At 49.4% G+C, this 18,196-nt stretch overlaps 9 protein-coding genes across 9 annotated transcripts; 5 read left to right on the top strand and 4 right to left on the bottom strand.

Moving 5' to 3' along the window:
* Positions 1-295: 295 nt before the first annotated feature.
* On the bottom strand, positions 296-1,122 carry N7443_006621 (bZIP transcription factor JlbA/IDI-4; the record flags this gene model as incomplete). Its single annotated transcript, XM_056886677.1, has 3 exons — positions 296-600; positions 656-878; positions 1,003-1,122. The coding sequence occupies 3 exons, from the start codon at positions 1,120-1,122 to the stop codon at positions 296-298; spliced, it is 648 nt and encodes a 215-aa protein (XP_056740326.1).
* A 634-nt stretch (positions 1,123-1,756) lies between these two features.
* N7443_006620 (uncharacterized protein) lies at positions 1,757-3,028 on the bottom strand (the record flags this gene model as incomplete). The annotated part of the gene is made up of 2 exons (XM_056886676.1): positions 1,757-2,579; positions 2,802-3,028. The coding sequence occupies 2 exons, from the start codon at positions 3,026-3,028 to the stop codon at positions 1,757-1,759; spliced, it is 1,050 nt and encodes a 349-aa protein (XP_056740325.1).
* Positions 3,029-3,140: 112 nt separating this feature from the next.
* Positions 3,141-3,453, bottom strand: N7443_006619 (uncharacterized protein; the record flags this gene model as incomplete). The annotated part of the gene is made up of 2 exons (XM_056886675.1): positions 3,141-3,268; positions 3,381-3,453. 2 exons carry the CDS (start codon positions 3,451-3,453, stop codon positions 3,141-3,143), a joined length of 201 nt encoding a protein of 66 aa, XP_056740324.1.
* Positions 3,454-4,383: 930 nt separating this feature from the next.
* Positions 4,384-6,094, top strand: N7443_006618 (Zinc finger RING-type; the record flags this gene model as incomplete). The annotated part of the gene is made up of 4 exons (XM_056886674.1): positions 4,384-4,553; positions 4,627-4,862; positions 4,934-5,444; positions 5,491-6,094. The coding sequence occupies 4 exons, from the start codon at positions 4,384-4,386 to the stop codon at positions 6,092-6,094; spliced, it is 1,521 nt and encodes a 506-aa protein (XP_056740323.1).
* A 356-nt stretch (positions 6,095-6,450) lies between these two features.
* N7443_006617 (LURP-one-related/scramblase family protein) lies at positions 6,451-7,142 on the top strand (the record flags this gene model as incomplete). Its single annotated transcript, XM_056886673.1, has 2 exons — positions 6,451-6,781; positions 6,865-7,142. The coding sequence occupies 2 exons, from the start codon at positions 6,451-6,453 to the stop codon at positions 7,140-7,142; spliced, it is 609 nt and encodes a 202-aa protein (XP_056740322.1).
* A 1,017-nt stretch (positions 7,143-8,159) lies between these two features.
* On the top strand, positions 8,160-9,470 carry N7443_006616 (NAD(P)/FAD-dependent oxidoreductase; the record flags this gene model as incomplete). Its single annotated transcript, XM_056886672.1, has 4 exons — positions 8,160-8,376; positions 8,433-8,699; positions 8,751-9,275; positions 9,328-9,470. 4 exons carry the CDS (start codon positions 8,160-8,162, stop codon positions 9,468-9,470), a joined length of 1,152 nt encoding a protein of 383 aa, XP_056740321.1.
* A 688-nt stretch (positions 9,471-10,158) lies between these two features.
* Positions 10,159-12,119, top strand: N7443_006615 (fungal specific transcription factor domain-containing protein; the record flags this gene model as incomplete). The annotated part of the gene is made up of 5 exons (XM_056886671.1): positions 10,159-10,633; positions 10,721-10,880; positions 10,931-11,104; positions 11,157-11,489; positions 11,543-12,119. The coding sequence occupies 5 exons, from the start codon at positions 10,159-10,161 to the stop codon at positions 12,117-12,119; spliced, it is 1,719 nt and encodes a 572-aa protein (XP_056740320.1).
* A 1,505-nt stretch (positions 12,120-13,624) lies between these two features.
* N7443_006614 (putative cofactor for methionyl- and glutamyl-tRNA synthetases) lies at positions 13,625-14,938 on the top strand (the record flags this gene model as incomplete). The annotated part of the gene is made up of 1 exon (XM_056886670.1): positions 13,625-14,938. The coding sequence occupies one exon, from the start codon at positions 13,625-13,627 to the stop codon at positions 14,936-14,938; it is 1,314 nt and encodes a 437-aa protein (XP_056740319.1).
* Positions 14,939-15,440: 502 nt separating this feature from the next.
* Positions 15,441-16,857, bottom strand: N7443_006613 (pepsin-like aspartic protease; the record flags this gene model as incomplete). The annotated part of the gene is made up of 2 exons (XM_056886669.1): positions 15,441-15,568; positions 15,624-16,857. The coding sequence occupies 2 exons, from the start codon at positions 16,855-16,857 to the stop codon at positions 15,441-15,443; spliced, it is 1,362 nt and encodes a 453-aa protein (XP_056740318.1).
* Between the last annotated feature and the right edge of the window lie 1,339 nt (positions 16,858-18,196).

The raw sequence follows: 18,196 nt of genomic DNA, 5'->3' as shown, positions 1-18,196 counted from the left end.
TCTAGCAGTGAGTCCCACATTTCGATGGAGACGGAATTGAGAGGCGTCGCGGAACGAGGCCGTCTTAATTCAAGAACGCCGGTGATATGGCTCGCGTCGCAATTTTCCTCCGATTTGTGCATTTCTGACCTAGAGAGCCAGTCCTGGTAGAGAAGAAGTTATTAGTTAGATTAGAGACTACACATACGATCCTGGATGTAAAGAGCGCACAAAGAAATCTAGCAGTCACATAATTATATTCGTTACGAGACCAGCTCTGAAAAAAAAAAAAAAAAAGGTTGAGACTTCTATAGCTTCACTTGCTCTTTCGAGTCAAAAGCCCCTTCAAAGCCTCCGTCTCTCCTTCCAGCTTCGAACACCGAAGTCTCAACTCATCCCGTTCCTTCCGCATAACTTCCAGCTCGTCCTCAAGACTCTTCACCTTGTCCACACGTCTCTGACGGCATCTACGGGCCGCAAGAGTGTTCAGTCTCCGTTTTTCAACGCGAGACGAATCTACACGGCCCAAGACATCGTCACCCTGCGATGTAGCAGGGCTAGAAAGAGACGTTGCGACAGACGCATGGAGCTGAGACACAGGAGAGGGGTGTGAAAACCCATCTGGATTCAATGTTAGGAACGAGGCCTTTGAAGATGCGAATCGAACTAGTCTCACCTTGTGAATTCACCGAGCTGGCAACATGAATGGAAGGAACAGGATTGGGTTCACTCGATCCCGAATCCGAAAGAGAAGCAAAGGTAGATGCCATGCCGTACCCCATGTCGTTCACAGAAGGATTGACACCGTCAAAGGCGGGATACGGCGTGGCGTGGTTGATAGATACGAAATTCCAGTCGGTATCAGCAATAGACAGATCCTGATCTGCCCAAAGTTCCGACTCTTGCAAAAGGTTGTCAAAGGATTGGCTGTATGCCACGGTCGAGGATATATGATCCAACGGCGGTGCCAGGGACGAAAACGGATATTGATGATGGTTGAGGTGGTCGGGAGAGAGATTATACCGGGGTAGAAACGGCCCCTCCAACCCTAGGGCGGTTGATGGAGGGGCTGAGCTGGGCGGGCTGCCAGAAGGTGAAGGTCTGTTTGACCGCCGCGGCGCTGGAGCAATCGCAGGCCGACATGACTGGATAGTTTAGACGGGCCGGAGCGGGCCCGTGGCGCGTAAAAGCTTTTTTGAAAAGTAGGAGCCTGTGTCCTCTGGGGGACTAGGTCTGGGGGGACTGGGGAATCTGGCTCGGTCACGGGGGGGCCGAGGAGTGGTGTCCTGAGGAAGAAAAGAGGAGAGGAGATAGCAAGTGATATACCCGGCGGTGGGTTCCTAAAAATTGGTGCCCGCTGGCTCAGGCCTCCACAGAATCCACTGTCAGCGATGCATGATTGGTGGATATCAGCAGGACTCATCGTGACTCATTTTAGTGCCATCCAATTGACCAGTCACATCCCTCATACCTGGCCTTATCCATGCATTACTTTGGGTAGACTAGGCTGTGTCCGTGGTGGTGGCTATGTCACTGCATTATCTCCTGAGGAAGGTTACATTTTGATGCCCGTCTGGATTTTCATGCCGTAAGGTTCAGGCTAGCATTATCCGAAATTATTACACATTACACATGATCAAAGGCCAAAATCAAACAAAGGTCCAGGCAGCACTCCTTTAGCACCCAAGGTGCTCAACGTGTATTTGAATTAAGGGGGTTCGGGAATGACAGATATCAATGATTGTGAAATGTCTGCTCTGGTATGATTGTCTCTGAATTATAGCAAGAATGCCAACGCGAAGAGACTCAAACCCAGCCATGCGCCACGTCCACTTTCTTTGGTCGCAGAATTGAACGCCGGAGAAGTAGTAGCTGGATTGGAGACGGAGCCGGAGGATGATGGCGAAACAGCAGTCTGGCTAGTACTGGATGATGACGAAACAGCAGTCTGGCTAGTACTGGATGATGACGAAACAGCAGTCTGGCTAGTACTGGATGATGACGAAACAGTAGCCTGGCTAGTACTGGATGATGCGGTAGTTGGCATCACGTTGGAAGAAGTAACGTCAACCTCAGAGGAAGAGGTTTCTGTCACGGGCGAAGTAGGCTCTGTACTGGAGGAAGTGGACTCTGTAGTGACCGCTACCGTAGTGGTGTCTATCGGCGTGGCGGTAGTATCTGTGGCAGAAGTCGCGATTGGGGTACTGTGTGTCTCTGGCTGGGTCATCGCAACAGTCGTCGTCACCGGCACCAGACCTCCAGTGAGTGGCGCGACGGCATAGGGGGGGTCGAACAGTCCGAATTGACCACATGCATTGCAAGGTGAAGCCCAAGATTTGACGGGCTCTGGAGCCACAAGGATAGGATCACACCTGCCATTAGGTGCCGCCGTCGCGATCACTGAGGGATCTTCCGTCTGTGGACAATCTGTGCCAAGGTCATTCAAGGTAAGCTGTCGCGTAGCTGAATTGACGAGATCGATGGTCGAGACCTGGTTCAGGTCGAGAGGGAATACCAAGCTAGTGCCAGAGGGCCCGGCGCGACCAGCGGTGTTGGTGCCATAGATGGTGTTAACAACCATGTATACCGAAGGGGAGGTACTGTGCGTGGCGACAACTGTTAGCCCAATGAACAGTAAAGGGGATAGAAGAGGAGATCTCACAAAGTGTAATCGAGATGCGAATTGACATAAGTAGACGGGTAAACATGTTGTGGCTGGTCCGTTGGCCAGTAGAACAAGTTGACGGTTCCCACGGACCTTCGAGATTGAGTCAGTGAATCTTTCCGGCGTGGTTTAATTTGTGTCACTCAGAAAAACGTACATGCTGCAAGTGGTCGGACAGGGATTCGGCGCTACAGTGATGGTCGTCGGTGTAGTGACTGTATCAGTCGTCGTGACTGTAGTAGTATCCGTAGTAGTTTCCGTAGTAGTATCCGTAGTAGTTTCCGTAGTGGTATCCGTGATAGTGTCCGTGAGAACGTCAGTGATTATGTCCGTGACGGTGTCCGTGACAGTGTCCGTGATAGTGTCCGTGATAGTGTCCGTCATAGTGTCCGTGATAGTGTCCGTAGTGGTATCCGTGGTCGTAGTGGTCGTAGTACATGTGGTAGTAGACCAGTCCGTTGAGACTATTGAGACTATGATTGTAGTGGTGACAGTACTATTGAAACATGCCGTCGTGGTTGTCGATACGTTTGAGGTGCTCATTGACGGTGGCACCCGAACCGTGGTAGAGTTGACAGTGACGGGTCCACTCGTATAGATGGATGAAGTAGGCCAGGGATCGATCTGCTCAGATGTACAGGTTGTGATCATACTGCCTGGCCGGGAGTGAGGAGTGTGAATAGCTTCATCATGTCAGCCGCGCCCGTAAAGGACTTATTTTTGGTTGACTACTTACCAGAGCCCTGAAAAGCCTCTGTCCAAGAGACGAGAAGCCCGAGCTCTACCCATAGCTGCAATCTAGACAGCATGGCGACGATTTCACCTCAACTAACGGATTAAGATGATAGTTCAGATACACAAGGTAGATGCTGTGGTTGAGCGATGAACAGCAAGAGAGCAGGGAAGGTTATAGAACAACAAGATTAAAATACACAATGCCGTAAACAATGACAAAAAAAGATTTGACACTAAGACCTCTTCGTGTCCAAGAGCCATTGCAGCTCGATGCGGTCATCATGTCCAACACGAGCGGCGTATTATCTCAGAACGGCAATGACAGGCAGTCTACTAGCCCAGAAAGGTAATGATGTTGAGAAGCACCGACCGTTGGATTTAGAATAACATCCGAGAACGATGATAAACGAGAACGCGGTACCTGATCTGAAGGTGGAGCAGGTTTTTTGAACATCCAGCCGGTTTTGTGACCCCGTCCGTGCGTGGGATTCAACGTGTCAGGGTCGCCCGTTGCCCCTGAGCTCCAATTGACAACGACGATCCCAATAGAACGATTGGTTCGGAGGACTTAGATTCGGCAGTGATGTGGCAGTTCAAAGCTAATGGCCTGGACCAAGTGCCTTGCAGGTTCCTGTCGCCACACCAGCCACATGGGAATTGGTTTCCCACGTTGCTATGCCCAACGTAATTGTTCTTTTCCGATGTGAATCCTCAGCTCCTCAAGATGCACTCGGCGCAAGTCATAGTACAGTTGATTCTAATAGTTCCTTTGTTGCTAAGATGTTCGGCGACTCACCTAACTAAACGCTCTCCATCCGCTCTCGTTATCTCGCCCAGCGAATATTTGTGACTTTCCACCGAACTTCCTTGGATGCACTTTGGATCGTTTGCTAATATCCAAATGTAGTGAGGGAAATGATGGGCCCTGGAGCAGCTTTTATCTCCGAGTTGGAGATCCAGAACAGTCCATTCGAGTGCTTGTCTCTACAGCTTCCCCAGAGTCAATGGTTGTCTTGTCAGACTACGGTTGTTCCAATTCAGTGTTTCCCAACGCGCCATCGGACTGTGCAGTTTCTAGGGGAACCTTGTTCAGTGCGAACCAATCCTCAAGTTGGCACGAATTGGGTCTTTTCGGTATCAACCAGAATGGGGTTGGTCTCGAGGCCAACCTGGGGTATTATCAGAGAGCAGAATTTGCTCTAGATACCTTAAGTCTTGGCCTCACTGGCCCGACGCTAAAAAATCAGACCGTCGCCGGGATTGCAACTCCTGAGCCTTTCTATCTGTAAAGATGAAACTGAACCCCTTCTCTATGTATGGTTCACTGACCCGAGCACCGACAGTGGAATATTCGGCCTCAACTCGCAGCCCGTCAATTTTACCTCTTTAGGAAACTTCTCTTCGCCTTCCTTCATCACGACCCTCAAAAATGAGGACACAATTCCGAGTCTCAGCTGGAGCTACACGGCGGGTGCCAAGTACCGTGAGTACGCCGGTTCCAAGGGCATATTTATTGTGGACATTGTCTCTAACCTGGACGTTATTTCGACTTAGGCCTAAAACAAGTCTATGGCCAACTCATCTTCTCTGGATATGATGTATCCCGGTTCACTGCTAACTCGGTCTCGTTCACCATGGCGGATGATATCACCCGTGACCTGGTTGTCTATCTTCAGTCCATCAGCTACAGCGGATCAAGCTCAGCCGTATTACTGTCCGAACCAATTTTAATATTCATCGACTCGACCGACCCCAACCTGTGGCTCCCAGACAATGTCTGTAACGCATTCGAAAAGGCCTTCGGGCTCGTGCTTGACAGCGAAAGTGGTCTATACTTGGTGAATGATACTCACAATACCAAGTTGCTCAACTCGAATGCGCAAGTCACATTTCGACTTTCCGATGTGGCTTCCGGCGGGAGTGCTGTGACGATCACACTTCCTTATGATGCTTTCGCCTTGACTGCACAAGCTCCTCTAGTCGACAATAGCAGCTACTATTTCCCGTTGAAACGCGCCTCCAACTCTACACAATATACTTTGGGTCGAGCTTTCTTGCAAGAAGCGTGAGTGCAAAGCGTCCAGTAGCCGGCTATACGCTGACCTCTTCAGGTATCTCTCGGTCGATTACGAACGAGGTGTCTTCAATGTATCGGCATGCGCTTGGAATGAGAACGCCGAAGAAGACATTGTCACGATTACTTCCAAAGATTCTGACTCAGCTGCTTGCTCAGGAAATGGATGCTCGTCCGGTGGTACTGGTTCGGACGACTCTTCACCACTTAGTCACGGCGCCGTGGCTGGCATCGCGATTGCAGCTCTGGTCGGAGTCGCAATTCTCGCGGCAGTTCTCTTGTTTTTCATCCGCCGTCAACGACAAAAAATGGCATACAAAGCGACTCCCCCGGAGCCAGACGTATCTGTCCTCTCCGGTCCGGTACACAACGCCCCTCCTCCTCCCGAACCGTCAGACGATTCTGTTCCGCAGTCAAGATTCTGGTCTCCAGACGCCATCTTGAGCGGCGTCAGCAATAGTAATAATGGCCAGAGTAGCAGCAGTGGCGGGAACTATGAGCAGAGTGTCGACGAGAACGGCTTGGAATTAGATGGAGACGGTACAGAGATCCAGCCAGTCTATCATGAACTGGCTGGTAGGGAAGTTCAGAAGACAGGGCTGGAGCCGGTAATGCAGCCGTCGCGTACCCCTTACGTATAATGTCTCGGATAGGATCGGCCAGGAGGGTCCATCCGGGAAACCTAGGGGTGTATACTATAGTATACTTGCGGCATTGAGAATGACGATAATATTCCAATCCAATTATATTACAACTACATCTTTTAACTATGGCCAGGACATAGTTTGTTTTGTGCTTTATATAAGGACAATAAATAAATATTCCTAAAGAGCTAGATGGTGACGCCAGATGACGCCATGGTGCATACTGTGTCACGTGATACCATCGCATTCGATGATCGGCTCCAGCCTAACCCCGCGCTCCCTTGACCGATGTTCATATAGTGATTATTTAATCTTTATTTCTCGAAAGGCTTTTGTTAAATTCACCTGTCGCCATGGGTATCATGGGCCACCACAATCTCGACCCTGTCGTCGAGCCTATCGCCTTATTCGAACAATTTGTCGCGGCGGTGCCGCAAACAATTGTCCTGAGAGAAAAGGTGCTCTCCGTCACCGGGGACAGCTTCGATATCAAATTGGCAAATGGTGAGACTCTCTTGAAAGTGCACGGAAGCTGGGTATCAATTTCTGGCCGCAAGAAAGTCGAGGACGTTCATGGCAAGCACCTGTTTGATATTGTGAAGGAGCATCTGCATATCCATTCGACCTATGCGCTTGAAGATACCCACCGCAAGAAGATCTGCGAGGTCAAGAGTAGTCTCAGATGTAAGTTCTGCTATTTGTGGTCCAAGACCATTCAGAATGACAGGGAAGACTCCGTATGTTATTCACATTACTAACTGCACTAGTGATCGGTTCCAAAGCCGCCGCCACTTTCACTGATCGTAACGGCAAGGCAGTGACTTTCACTATGAAAGGAGGCTGGTTCGATCATAGTGCCGATATTGTTAATGACAAAACCGGCCAAACGGTGGCTCGCATTGACCGGAAACTGCTTAGCGGCCGCGACCTTGTGTTTGGCCAGCAGACCTACGCGGTCGTTGTGGCACCTGGTGTGGACGCAGCACTGATTGCCGCCTTGTGCATATGCTTTGATGAGAAGAACAATGAGGAGCGCGGCGAGTAATTACACTAAAATACACAAGACAGCCCGGTAGGGCGGGGTAGCAATTTATTTTCCATGTTGAAGCAGCCATGGAAGCATTTGCGCATGCTATATTCCACAATATTCCACATTAATTTTTTTTTTTCATCTCGCAACATGAATACTGAATTACCAAATAATAAAACTTGGAAGTGACTAAAAGCACAAAATATTGAATATACCTGTATTGACCTTACATCTAAAATGACTATTCATGAATCGTAATCAAAAGCTCATGCAGATCTGGAACTAGTTGAAATGGAACATGCATGAATCATGCAGGTCGAGATTAGAGAGAAGTCCAGAATACAACTCGAAAAGCTGTTGAATCAAAGTTGTAACTTTGGAACCAATCAATTTGACAGCCTAACAGTATTCAGTTCAAATGTTGACTAAATAATAAGATCATCTACCAACGGTAGCAACGAAAGGTTGCATCTGACTTGGTATTCTCAAGACAAGCCGAAGAATGAGGCTCTACCTATTTGGGCAGCTGCCAAAACCTGCTCGGCCGAAGGTGATTTGCCAATCGAAACAAATAAACAACCCCTACGTCCCGTATATGGCCTGATGTCCTGTACTGCACTGCAATGCGATATTGTGTTACATTGAAGATCGCAGGTCACACATCAAGGGAAATGTGGAGGAGACAAGCATAGCTTTCGCTCATACCAAACTCCATCTGCCAATCATGGCTGTAGCGGGAAATAAGTTACCTGGGCAATCCGGTGATCCGCAGGCCTGCTTATACCGTGCCTTTCCATGTTTGCTGCGGCTCATTGACCCCGTGGGCATTGGGAGCCCCCATGCCTTGCAGACCCAGCTCTCGATCAAGAGACGTAAGGGATGCCGATCCTCAATATCTACTTTACCAGCCATTCAGACGGCCCGTGCCGTGGAGTATCGATCAAAACATTGATCTGCGTGTGGGCTGGTCACGATCTATAAATAATCTCGCGGCGCGCTACAGATGACCAGCAGCAGGACTCATCCGCCACCATGTTCATGAAAACTGCCTTCCTCTCGCTACTGACTTTGACCACCGCCGTTTCAGTCCCCAAGACTGATTACGATGTCATCATCGTTGGTGGAGGTCCTGCGGGTCTCAGCGCTATCAGCGGTGTCTCCCGTGTCCGACGCACTGCTCTGTTGTTCGACAATCAGCAGTATCGGAATGCTCCTACTCGGGAGATGCACGATGTGATTGGCAACGATGGTAGGCCTTACCTCATATCTGCTTTCTGGACCCATAGATGATCTTATCTCGAATAGGGACCCCGCCTGCTGTTTTCCGTGGCCTGGCTCGTGAGCAGATCTCCAAGTACGATACAGCCCACTGGAGGAACCAGACTGTGGAGTCAATTGCCCCTATAGATGGAGATTTTTCCTCCTTCAACGTGACCGATGATACTGGCAAGAGCTTCACCGCACGTAAAATTGTGCTTGGCACTGGCTTGCGTGACCTGCTTCCCGCGACCCCTGGCTTGCGCGAGGCATTCGGCAAGGGAATCTTTTGGTGCCCGTGGTGCGATGGTTATGGTGTGTATGAACCCTGGATCTCACGAGTAAGCGAATTCTAACATTCTCTAGAACACCGCGACCAGCCCTTTGGCATTCTCGCTGACGTCGCGAGTGTGCTCGGTGCCGTCTTGGAAGTCCACACACTGGAAAGTGATATTATTGCATTCACTAATGGTACCCGTACACCCGAGGGTGAGGCTCGTGCCGAAGCCAAGTATGCAGACTGGGACAAGCAGCTTGCGGCCTGGAACGTCACCATCGACAACCGGATGATCTCCTGGGTCGAACGTCTCCAGGATGGGGGCAAGAACCGCGACGACGATGAGGACAAGCAGTTCGACAAGTTCAATATCCACTTCACCGAGGGCGAGCCCGTCGAGCGCAATGCAATCCTTATTGACGTCCCCACTAACCAGACCTCGACTCTCCCATACCAGATGGGCCTCGAGATGGACTCTGACAAAATCAAGGTCGCTAGCTCTATGCGCACCAATGAGACCGGTGTCTTCGCTATTGGAGATGCAAACACTGACGGTGCTACCAACGTTCCCCACGCTATGTTCAGCGGCAAGCGTGCTGCTGTTTACATTCACGGTTAGTTTCGCTATGTTCAATAGACCATACACAATTACTGACAAGATAATAGTTGAAATGTCTCGTGAGGAGTCCAAGTCTAATATTTCCAAGCGCGAGGGTAATATCTCTCACCGTGAGCTCGAGGAGGAGGCCAACAACGCTATTGGTGACAACCTTGACCGCGAGTGGAAGCGTGCTCAGAACCTGAATTAAGCAGTTTATTTTGACCAAGGCTTCAGTGCTTTTATGTCATGAAACCTTCAGGCTCCATAAAAGTGATCGGGTGTTCTAAATGTCTTTAAATGTGAAATGAAAATAAAATACGTTAGCTCTTGCCTTTGTAAAATTCCAAAACAGGTTATTCCCGAAACACTCGCGTTTTATTTGTCGGACCCGTACCCGGAACGACGCTAGGCCACCTGAGGTCAGTGTTAGAGCAACCCTGCCTGGCACTATCGTGGATAAAACGTATTGGGCTGTAATGTCCAATGGGACATTGTAAATTACTGTCCTCCCATGGAAAGTTCTAGGGAGGGATCTAGAGAGGTCGGGGAGAGGTGGCAATCTGGCGTGGATCACGCCCACTCCTTTCTTGCTTTTCCCCCTAACTACCTTTTTTTTGACCGCTTTGAAGAAAAGGGCTTCGAAAGCAGTTTTAGATGCCTCCACAGGATTTTAAAAAGTCTCTTATCCCGCCATCGGGGTTACAATCTCATGAGATACAGTATGACCTTGAAAGCCAACCCAGAAAGGCAAGCATGGCTTGTTCAGCGTGCCAGAAACGCAAATCAAAAGTATATACCAACTTCCTCCACGATGAAAAGTCCTTCTTATGATTTTGATATAGTGTGTTGGAGATGTGCCTTGCCAGCCATGCCAAAAAGCAAAGACGGAGTGTACGATGAATCCCGAAAATGATGGTCGCCGAAGGATCACCTTTAAGCGCAAAATTGAATCATTAGAAGAAGACCGCGACTTGCTCTTGCGGCTTGTGGATACTATTCGCAACGATGACTCGCAAACGACCCCCGGAATTATGAACTTGATTCGGAGTAGTGCGTCACTAGAGGAAATCCGGCTAAGCCTGGATCGAGGTCCAGACTCCAGCAGCTCCAATGATGTTCAGACGAAGATTCGAAGACCTGCTGTGCAAAGATTCATGGATGTGAAACGATTATCAGACGTGCCTCTGTACGAGGTTCCCGCGCAACCATGGACATCAGTGACAGACGACGATGCTTTAGTGTCTCATCTCATCTCGCTCTATTTCACCTGGCAACACCCAATATTAAATTGGATCGACCGTGACCTTTTTTTACGTGATATGCGCTCGAAAAATCTAAATTCCCGGTTCTGTTCGCCGCTTCTTGTTAACAGTATGTTAACTGTAGCTTGCGTGAGTTCCTGCTTTCCCCTTGAACCCTACTCCCGGCAAAATTGAGACATGGGATTAACGTGTAAAGTCCCACAGTTCTATTCGGGGTATCCTGAAGCGTTTGCCAGAGCAGATGACCCTGGCTCCCGAGGTCGGCATTTCTATGAGGAGGCAATACGTCTATTAAATAAGGAAGAAGGAAGGTTGCCACTAACCACTCTCCAAGCAAGGGGAGATATCTATACCAGGTATGTATCACCGTTTATCCTCTTCAAATCAATAATAACCTAGAACAAAGTACTTGCGTTATGGGCAAGGATCGGCTTGGTTGGCAGCAATTTGTGGAGATCGCAGACTGTGTCCGTCAGTTCATGAATAAACGGCAGAGTCTTATAAGAGAAGCGAACGAGCAGGCTCAAGAAATGGCAAGAGCCATTGACATCACGATTATTGGCTTGTTCAGTCTAAACCCGTGAGTCAGAATGCCTACAGTCTTTAAATGGGAGGCTGCTTACTTTATGAAGGACTGCTACTTTAAGCCTACAAAAACCGTCTATCGTCAAGATACCAAAGTTTGAACCTCTTCCGCAAACCCATGGCGCCGAGGACACTTGGATTCCATACCCTCGACAAGCCAAGTCACAGCAAGCCCACACCAATTGTGTGATAACTGGCGTGTTTAATCTAGCTGTTATTTTGTGGGATATATCAAATTACCTTTTTGGGGATGAGAAACCCCTAAGTCTTGATCCTATAGAGGCCGATGCATTCTATTACCGCCTAACAAAATGGGCTGAAGACCTTCCAGAATGCATCAGCCTGAAAAACACCCCAACGCCAGGTGTAATGGACATGCAGTAAGTCAAATTATCTAATTGTGAGAGTAGATGCTAATTTATTGGCCATGGAGTATGCGATATCATAATGCTATCTTGGTAATGTATGGGTTTATTCAACCAAGCCTTAAGCAGAGCGAATCAGCCGCCAAGGACAGAATCAAAATCCTCCGACTAGCTACGGCTCGTGCTATAAGTGCTATACTCAATCAATTTCGCTCTCTGTGGCCGTTGGAATATGTGCCGATGAACTCCATGCAATACGCCACTGTGGCTTTGTTTACGCTGCTAGAGGACCTAGAGGACCAGCAAAACAAGAAGGTGTTTGGGGATATTCTCACGGCTCTTCGCGCGCTTTCACGCCGGTGGCAATTGGCAAAAGGGATGCTTCGTCTTGTACAATTAACTGCTATCAAAGAGGAGGTCAACCTTCCTAATGAGGCACAGATTCTTTTCACGGATTTTGAAGCAGAGCTTTGGAAGGCAGACGATCGCGAACAATTCAGCAGCCTCTATCCGAACTTTGCCGTGTCTATTAATCAAGGGAAATCAGATCTGTCTGTCGATGGGGCCGAGCTAGACCGATTTCTCGATGAGTGGGACAAACTCGCTCTCTCCGAGAGGGAAGGGGAAAGCGACAACAAGAACTAGCATTGGAATTTTCTCGTGAAACCTGGGAATGGCTTCCCGGCGTAACGTGTGGGACTGTGCTCGGATTGAAGTTCCGAGATTTGACAGCATACCCTACAACAGATCTTTGTATTTCCGATATGAGTCCAGAGGCTATATATACATGGAGCCCAAGTTGACTGTAAACCTGACTTTTCGTCCGAATTAGGATTTCCCGACGTGTTTGCTGCTATATTAGCGTTGATTGCTATGCCTATCACAGATTTATCCAAATTAAGAGGAGAGTAATTATGGAGGCAATCGAGGTAGTGGTGTATGGGAGTTTCGTGGAATTTCGAAATTATACGTCAAGCAGTCGTTCTGGAATTATCTTTGTCAATTCTTAGATGGAATGTCCAGGCCGTATATTAATCCGAGTCAGCGTGGTTTTGGTCACGATCCGAGAAACAAAGCGCGAGTGTCTGGGGGGTAAATTTGGGTTCAAATCCTACTGTAGTTACAGGTATGTTTTAGCAATAAATGATAGTAGCCAAGACCTTGCCAACGTCCCTCGACCTTTCCAGCTCATGTTAAAGTCGTTATTCAACGGAGAAGTTTTTTCATATGAGCATGCTCTGAATGCAATCTCTTCTTACAGATTAGTAGATGCTAAGTCCACTGAACTCGATATTGATGCTTGAAGCATGAACGGTCAGCCGCCAGAGGCCTCATTGGTCAGGCCTTTCATGTATGTACATGGGTCATGTGATCATTGATTGTTTGTAGAGTTTGTTCCTCTGGGTTGTCTTCCGTTCAACACTTCTTTCCCTGGATCTATATTTTCCTATAGAACATTTTCATGTGTCATGCTTTATTTGGATCTTACCTTAGGAGGCATCCACGTTGACAGGTGCCATTTCAGTATACAATTGACACGTGACTCTTACCTGGGCAATGTCCTGGCTAAATTTACTTGCAATCCCTTGTTCCAATGATCTATAGTGGTAAATAAAAGTGAAGGCATTACTCCCGATGTAATAGCTTATTGCGAGGCTGTAAGCTCGTTCAGTTTGCATTCATAGTATACCTATCGAGCTGTATTTCTGATATCGTCTTCGAATACGGGTAGAGAGAAATATACATTGCAGCCAACAGACTGAAAGAAATCCACAGGGAGTGCATCAAGGAAAATGCATATTTTGTAGATAATATCCATACAAGATAATTGCATAGACGTTATCACTTTATGCTGCAACAAAATATCTCCTTGACGCAGCTCACGTTGGACATTCTCAGCTGAGTCATCACAATAGGGCCGACCGCCGAAAAAAACAGCTTAGCTTGCGGAATTCGGTCGTGAGCGCAAATCTGAATTGGCCAATTACCCCGGCTGATGCCATAGCCTTGGGATCTCCATGAAGTTGACGCCCTTCAGGTGTGTGGCCCTATTGCGGGCCCGAAGCGTAACCCCGCGGGTCCAATCGATGACACAGATCCGTGCCCCTCCTCGAATTTCTTTTCTTCCATCACCTCCACGCGCATTCACCATGGCGACCGCAGCAGCCCCTGAGTCTTCGCTCCTCTCCCTCCTCTACCGGTCGTACCCGACTGCCATCTCAGCAGATGCCACCGAGCTTGATTATGCTCACGCCTCGCCCAAGATCTTCCCTCAGGTGAACTTTGGCGAGGCCGAGACCGCCGATATCAAGCAGTGGTTGACCACCGTTTCGGGCCTCTCGACTGCCATCTCTAAGGATGATAAGCCCGTCTGTGAAAGCATTCTCGCCCAGCTGAACACCCACCTCGCTTCGCGCACTACTCTGCTCGGTGCGATGCCTTCGGTCGCCGATGTTGCCGTTTATGCTCTGGTCGCCCCCATCGTCGAGAAGTGGTCGCCCGAGGAGCGCACCGGAGAGAAGGGATACCATCATATTGTGCGCCACGTCGACTTTGTTCAGAACTCGCACCTCTTCTCACTGCAGATCCCCGAGGAGGAGAAGGTGAACATTGACGTGAACGATGTCAAGTTCGTGCCCAAGCCCGTCGACCCTAAGGAGGAGAAGGAGCGCAAGAAGCGCGAGAAGGCCGCTCAGAACCCTGAGGCTGCTGCCGCCGATACGAAGCCTCTTGTTGTTGGCCAGGGCAAGCCCGAGAAGAAGGAGGGTGCTAACGCCGCCCCCGCCGGTGCTAAGACCGAGAAGAAGGAAAAGAAGGAGAAGAAACCCAAAGCCCCTAAGCCCGCGCCTGCTCCCGCTGCCCCTCTGTCGCCCTCTCTCATCGACCTCCGTGTCGGCCACATCCTGCGCGCCATCAACCACCCCAACGCCGACTCCCTCTACGTCTCCACCATCGACTGCGGTGACGCCCCCGGTAGCGACAACACCTCCGTGGATGAGGAGACCGGAAAGACCGTCCGCACCGTGTGCTCCGGTCTGAACGGCCTGATCCCTCTCGCCGAGATGCAGGGCCGCAAGATTGTTGCCGTCTGCAATCTGAAGCCCGTCACCATGCGCGGCATCAAGTCCGCCGCCATGGTTCTGGCCGCATCCCCCAGGAACGACGAGTCGCACGCCGGCCCCGTCGAGCTTGTCAACCCTCCCGCTGACGCCCCCGCTGGTGAGCGTATCAATTTCCAGGGCTGGTCCGAGGGTGAGCCCGAGAAGCAGCTCAACCCCAAGAAGAAGGTCTGGGAGACCTTCCAGCCTGGTTTCACCACTACCCAGGACCTCGAGGTTGCTTTTGACAGCAGTGCTGTCCCCGTTGCCAAAGAGCAGGAGGGCAAGCCCGCCATTGGCAAGCTGGTCACTGCCTCTGGAATCGTGTGTACCGTCAAGTCCCTGAAGGATGCTACTGTGCGGTAAACGAAATTCTTTGCTGTTGGAGGATGGTCGATACCAAAAATTCATAAAGTGCATATTCACGAGAAGACGAAAACAATTTCAAAATTTACAGTACTTTCAGTGTTGATATGTTAAACGAGCAATGAAGACTTTCAAATAAGCTATCTGTAAACCAAATGACGCTGCGGCAGAGCTCACGGAGGCTCGATTACCCTGAAATTAGCGGGGAAAGAAGCACCTGTTGAGCTTAACTATTACTCGACATTGTGAAAAGACATATGATTGAGCGAGAGGCCCAAGGAAGCTAGAATCCATGTCAGCAGGGGTTTCTTTCAAATATTGGAGGAATTGGCCTGCTTATGTTCAAGGAAATACGTGTTTCGAACAATTTTGGGCATTATATTATTAGATGCAATTGATAGGATTCTGTTTACAAGAGCCTAGAGGGCTATTTCTATGAAAATCATCTATTGTCTCTGTCAACTACCTTCGTGCACCTGTCTGTGAACTCCACTATGTCAAATCACGCCGGAGAAGCGAATGCAAGCGAAGGGCCCCGCTGATCAAAGACCACAAACAATGCCTTTAGGAATACATCACCAAAGATCATCATGCTAGAGCCTGAACTCGACTGTACGCCACCATAGCAGACTGTTTCACAAGTTAGCAAGAACCTCCAAGATATCAGAAGAAAGAAAAAACTTACCCTTTTCACCAGTCGTAGTATTCGTCCCAATCTCCTCGAAATTAATCAACGATCCAGGAATAGTCGCCTGATACTTATCACCCAGTGCAACAGTCAAGTTAGGCAGATCCTCCTTGCAGGGGTAGACGTAGCCACCAACGCTCGACGAAAGTTGGGCATTAGCGACACTACCATAGTAGGCCTCCAGCATCTGGGTGGGAACAAGCATCAAAGAAGTACCGGTATCAGCGATAGCAGTCTTCACACTACCGGTAAGGGTCTGCAAAGACCCATCTCCCACAGCGAAGAATGCCGAGTCGAACTGCCAGTATCCATTCGATGAGTCGACGCTGACATTCACTAGGGAGCCGGTATATTTGCTGGAATCAATTTTTCCGAACTCGTACTCGCCGACACCGTCGCTGCGTAATAGGGATGTGAAGACGGGTTCTTCGAGGTCCGAGGCGATGTTGTCGAAGAAGGTCTTCTGGGGGCCTGGCTTGAATGTGTTCATGGATGAGAAGCCCAGACCGAGCAGGCCATTTGAGTTCGTGTCGGAGACGAATGAGGTTGAGACGGTCGAAGGAAGACCGATTGCTTGGTTCGTGATTGATGCACCGCCGATGGAGACGGTATCTCTACAGACTGTTCCCTTGGCCCAGGAATTGTCGCCGTATGAGATTTCGAAAGAGCTGTCCGTGACTGCTTTGTAGGTGGTGGAACTGCTGGGGTTATAGACAGTATGGCCCGTGGTGTATGATGAGTCCATGTTCGAGTTCAAAACCCACCTGCGTGAACATGTTAGCTTTCTATTGATCTTGAGGCTGAAGATAGGACGATGGCGGGAATAGACGTAAACGTACATGTCTGCGGAGCCGGTATCGAAGTCCATTGGGATATCTTGACCTCCAATGGTGACGGTCGAGATGAACTCCACGTCGCTGTTGACAGACTTCGCAGCGACTTCTCCCGTCTGATCATCGTCGCTTGAATCCGTGCTGGTTGAAACGGCGCTTTTGGCAACCTTGTAGGCCTCAAAATCATTCAGATCAACGTCGATGAAGGTGGTCGGGGCGAGGCCGAACTTGCGGTACGCCTTGGCTAGAGCATTGGGTCCGTTGGGAATATATTCGCTGCGCTTAGCTCGCTCAACACGGAAAGACCGGGTTCTCCGTTGAGGTCGAAGAGCTGTTGGCGCAGCTAGAGAGTCATAGCTCAAGAAAATAAAAAGTACAAGCGAAAGTAATAGACGCATTTTGTCTGAACTCCAGTGGAGTAGACTGGACCAGCCAGATATAGGAGGAAGGAATGGTTCAGAAGAGAAGTCAATATGCCTCCAGGGCTATAAAAGAGCGAAATACTTCACAATGAGATGTTTCGCAGTTCCTGTTGTCGAATGAAATGAAATGATCGTCGACAGGACCAGGCACCGCCTAGGTCTTCAAGGCACCGGCAGACTGCAAAAGGAGAGAAACAGACAGCACAGCGCTCCAAGCTCCGAACGGAGCTGAGAGATGAGAGATGAGAAAATGAATAAAGAACGAAAAAGAGCTCCAGCTTCACAAAGGAGGAAAGAAAACGCCAATCCCGGGGATCCGAATTCTATAAAAGCGCACAAAGAGCAAGTCCACTATGTACACGCCACAGCGCCTCTAAGGCATGGTACGCGTGGTGGACTGCGTAGCTGTTTCTGATTCTCGCCAATTGAAGCCATCCACCTATCACGACACCTGCTGCTACGACAAGCCCTTGGCCGTTACTCGGCATTCGACTTGGCCGGATCCTCGGCTCGAAATGGAGCTGTCACAGCAAGAAGAGGACATGGCTCCGGACTGGGGAACTCCTGAGCCCCTCGCAGTACTCATCTTTCTGATACAGCGAGGTGTTTGGCATAGGTGGAGATCTTCTGGGCGCGTGGGTCTGACAGGCGAGACCATTCAGAATGCGGATGCGCTGGTGGTCGGTTGATCCTGAAACACCGCTTGGCGGGTAACTCGCCAATCACGGGGCTGAGAGGTAGACCCCTTGAAACAGTGCAGTAGGCGGAAAGGTTGGAAGTGAGGAGTTCAAGAGACGCCTAGAAGGAGTTCGGTGGCTTGGTTTAATTTATGTCGTTCCTATGTCTGTTAGTGTCGTCGCTGATTCCTTAATAGGGGTCGGCCCGGCCTTCAGACCAAGCGACCGAAGTAACCTACCTTTGTTTACTCTTTTAATTTAATAGATGAGATCTAGAGCCATTCGATCATTCAACAATTTGTTAGAATTTTAACCTTGTCCTATTTGGGGAAAGAAGGGTCACAAGGGTCTGCAGAGGTCGCCTGCTCGGCCTTGAGAGTCGACGAACATCGCCCATCAACTGTTCACTTGAGGGGACAGACAAGTGCAATTTGAAGAAGCACGGCTTTGTGTATGAAATGTGGCAATTTAGGCTGGTCTGCACTTGGCAGATGATAGAGATGGCGTCTGTCACCGCGATGATGTGTATGTTGACAATGCCAAAGAGCCCAAGAGCTTACAGAGAAATGCCCACAAGGCTGGCCACTAGAGTGCCTACTAGTTAAAGAAATATATAGGAGCTCAAACTATGCCGTGAG

This window comes from Penicillium atrosanguineum, assembly GCF_028827265.1.
Source record: "Penicillium atrosanguineum strain IBT 20685 chromosome Unknown utg000005l_segment0_segment0, whole genome shotgun sequence".
Lineage (NCBI taxonomy): Eukaryota > Fungi > Ascomycota > Eurotiomycetes > Eurotiales > Aspergillaceae > Penicillium > Penicillium atrosanguineum.
The sequence above is the reverse complement of the archived record's forward strand: the minus strand, read 5'-3'. Positions and strand labels throughout refer to the sequence as shown.